At 64.4% G+C, this 3,175-nt stretch overlaps 1 protein-coding gene across 1 annotated transcript; it reads right to left on the bottom strand.

The window, feature by feature from the left end:
- Window positions 1-298: 298 nt before the first annotated feature.
- On the bottom strand, window positions 299-2,809 carry NKX1-2 (NK1 homeobox 2). The gene is made up of 2 exons (XM_032175744.1): window positions 2,596-2,809; window positions 299-1,017 (listed from the first exon to the last, which is right to left on the bottom strand). The coding sequence occupies exons 1-2, from the start codon at window positions 2,807-2,809 to the stop codon at window positions 299-301; spliced, it is 933 nt and encodes a 310-aa protein (XP_032031635.1).
- Between the last annotated feature and the right edge of the window lie 366 nt (window positions 2,810-3,175).

The following is a 3,175-nucleotide window of genomic DNA, read 5'->3' as shown; positions in this document are numbered from 1 at the left end:
ACTAGCCCCTGAACTGAATTAAACCTGACCCAAAGTGAACAGCAAGGTCCAGAAACGGCAAGGCTTGAGGTCAGCCTCCATCCCCGGACACTTTGAAGGACGGCAGATCCCTGATCCCTTGGTGGCCCGCGAGGATCGCGGGTGCGCGCAGCGGGCAGGGGTGCGGCGTCTCCGGCCGCTGGAAGGGAATGGGCGCGCTGACACCCGCGCACCTGCACCCCCGGTGGAGAAGCCGAGGGCACACGACGATGCCAATCCCTCGTGAATCCCGCGAAAGAGGGGCCAGGGGGCTCCGGATTCATAGATGCGGGGCGTAGAAGGGGGTCAGGTAGGAAGGCCCAAGGAACGGCGCGAAAGGGCTCCCAGGGGCCGCAGCCGTCAGCGGGAAGGAGGCGGCGGCCGGGACGAGGACGTTGGCCGCGGAGTAGGAAGGGAAAGTCTGGAAGTGCAGAGCGCCGGTGCCGGGAGGGCCAGGACTGCCCCCCGAGCCGCCGCCGCCGCCGCCCCCCGCCGCCCCTGACTGGGGCGCGCCACCCCCCACCTGCGCCGCGCCGTCGGCACCCGGGTTCTGCTTCTTCCACTTGGTCCTGCGATTCTGGAACCAGATTTTGACCTGCGTCTCGGTGAGGCTGAGCGACAGCGCGAGGTTCAGGCGCTCGCACACTGACAGGTAGCGCGTGGCCCGGAACTTATTCTCCAAGGCCACCAGCTGCTCGTAGGTGAAGGCGGTGCGCGCGCGCCGCGGCTTGGCGCAGTTGGGCTCCATGCGCCGGCGCCTGGGCCGCGGGGAGCCCGGGGAGCCCGGGGGGGACCCCACAGGGCCGCCCCCGCCGTCCTCGCAGGGCTCCCCAGACGCCAATGCCCCGGCCGGGGCGTCAGGTGAGCGCGCTGGGCCCGGCAGCAAGCGCGCAGCCCGCTCCCGCAGCCGCGGCCTCCTCGGATCCTCCACATCCTCCTCCTCTTCCGCCTCGGAACCCTCCAGGGGGGACGCCTGGCCGGCGCCTGGGCCCGCAGCATCTAGGGGAGAAGGGGTCGGTGAACAGAAGCCTCTCCAGGTCCCCAAACCTCCTCCTCGTCCTCCCTAGAGCAAGCAGCTCACCCCCCAACCCAACTCTGGGTGCTGCTCCTGTCCCCACATCGCGCTCCCCTTAGACGGGACTGCATATCTTCGCCAGCGGGTTTAGGGGAATGGTGTCCTCTTGCCCTTTACAAATCTGCCATCAAGTAGGCGTCCAAGAAATATATGCTAAATGAATGAATGACACTCCGCATTAAGAAAAAATAGTGACCTTATTGGGTAACCATATTGGGGGGTAGGATCATTGTATTAAGACATCTAGATGTCAAACGCTTTTAGGGCTATGCCTTCCCCAGACCCTAGAAGCCTATTTTGGTCTAGGACTCCCAGCAATTAAAAAAGGAGTTATTAAGCTCTCTGCCCCACCCCACCCCCGCCCCCGCTTTAAAGTGAAATTCCTTTTCCCATCTTCTCTCTCCCGCCGTGTTAATAGAGTTTCAGATTTGTGCGGGCCCGGATCGATAGATGTCATCTATTAAAGGTAAGTTTTAATCGAACAATATTAGGATCAGACAGGAAAAGGGGGTTTGAAGTCGGTACCTGCAAGCTGCGGGCAGGAGATATGCAGGCGCCAGTAATAGAATATCGATCATGAGGGTGGGGGAAGGGAGCGCGGCCCCTCGGAGAGAAGATGCGAACAATTACCAGGCCGCCGGCCCGGGCCCATGTGCGGCCGCCAGAGGCGCCCCGGGCCCCAGGCAATCACCGCCAAACTTGGGGAGGGGAGCAGGGGGCTGCGCGGCATCCAGCCTCCCCGGGAACCTGAGCCTCTGACCCTCCAGGGAGCGGCCTTTCCCTGTCTGATCCCACGCCCCACCCAGCAGGACTCCTGCTGTCTTCCGTCCTTCCTTCCAGCCACAAACTTTCCTGACTCCTTCATCAGGTGTCCGCCAGCGTTGGGAGTAATTCAGAAAGGGTTTCGAGGAGAAAGTAACAAATGCTTCCCAACACTCCATCCGAGCCCCGCCCCCAGTCCCAGTCAGCAGTTGGGTCTGGGGAGCTTGAGCGCCAGCCCCGCAGGCGTCTCCGAGTGGCACCTGACCTCGCTACTCACCAAGACCCCTGGCGCAAGCCTTAGCCTCAGCTCCCCCATCCATAAAACGGAGGTGATATTAATGATGCTGTCCATCTCTCAGGTTCCGAAGTTTTCATCACCTTTATCCCAGCCCTTAGCCCAGGTCCTAGCACGTGGCAAGCACATTAAATGCCCGATAAATGAATAAGCCTGGCAAGGTAGGCGCCAGGTAAGTTTCCACCGCTAGCATCAGAGCTGTGGTGCGGGTGAACTTGGCGGGTGAGCGGGGATGCGGTAAATCCCTGCCCCGTAATGCGGGGTGCCTCCTCTCTGCCTCTATCCAATTCCAAGGCGGGGGCTACACTTCGCACCCGGTCCCGTGCGCCTTCTCTCTTTGAGGAAGACGCCGTTAAGGGCCACTCACCGGGCCCGGCTGTTCCCCCATACACTCCGCAGTGTTGGGGCTGAGGCCTCCTGGGGCCGGAGCCGCCTTGCATCTTACCAGGGGTCTCCAGCTGTCGGACAAGGTCCCTGGAGCTGGCACCTTTCCCCGCTTCGACCTCCGCCAAACTTTTCCTGGCTTCCTGGGGAGCCGGGCGCACGGCCGGGAGCGCCGCGCGAGTGAATTTCTGCGGGTCCAGGATGTCCAGGACGGAGAAAGAAATCTTGTGGTGGGAGGGAGCCGTCTTGGCCCCGCCGTCCTGCCATGCCAGCATGCCCGTCGCCCGCGGGCCGGCGGTCGGCGGCGCGGGGTCGGGGATGGCGCCGCTCGGGCTTGCCTTCGTCTGTGGCTTGGCCGCAGCTCTCCAGCCGGGAGCCCGGTCCGCGCGGCGAAGTGAAGCTGGGGAGGGGGGCGGGGAGGCGGGGCGGGGAGAGCGCCGCGGGGGTCTGCGCGCCGATTGGCACCGGCGCAGCCCGGGCCAGCCTCGGGACTATCCGGCGCTGTGCCGCGGCTGCTTGCCTGGGCTCGGGGAAGCCTCCGCGCGCCCGGTGCGCGCGCCCGCGGGGACAGTGCTGTCGGCTCCGCGCGCCTCCGCCCAACCCTCTGGGACTCTTGGAGGGCGCGAGGGAGGCTTCCATCC

The sequence above is a fragment of the Hylobates moloch genome, unplaced genomic scaffold (assembly GCF_009828535.3).
Source record: "Hylobates moloch isolate HMO894 unplaced genomic scaffold, HMol_V3 SCAFFOLD_3, whole genome shotgun sequence".
In the NCBI taxonomy this organism is placed as follows: domain Eukaryota; kingdom Metazoa; phylum Chordata; class Mammalia; order Primates; family Hylobatidae; genus Hylobates; species Hylobates moloch.
Note: the sequence above shows the minus strand (reverse complement) of the source record. Positions and strands in the feature narration are given on the sequence as shown.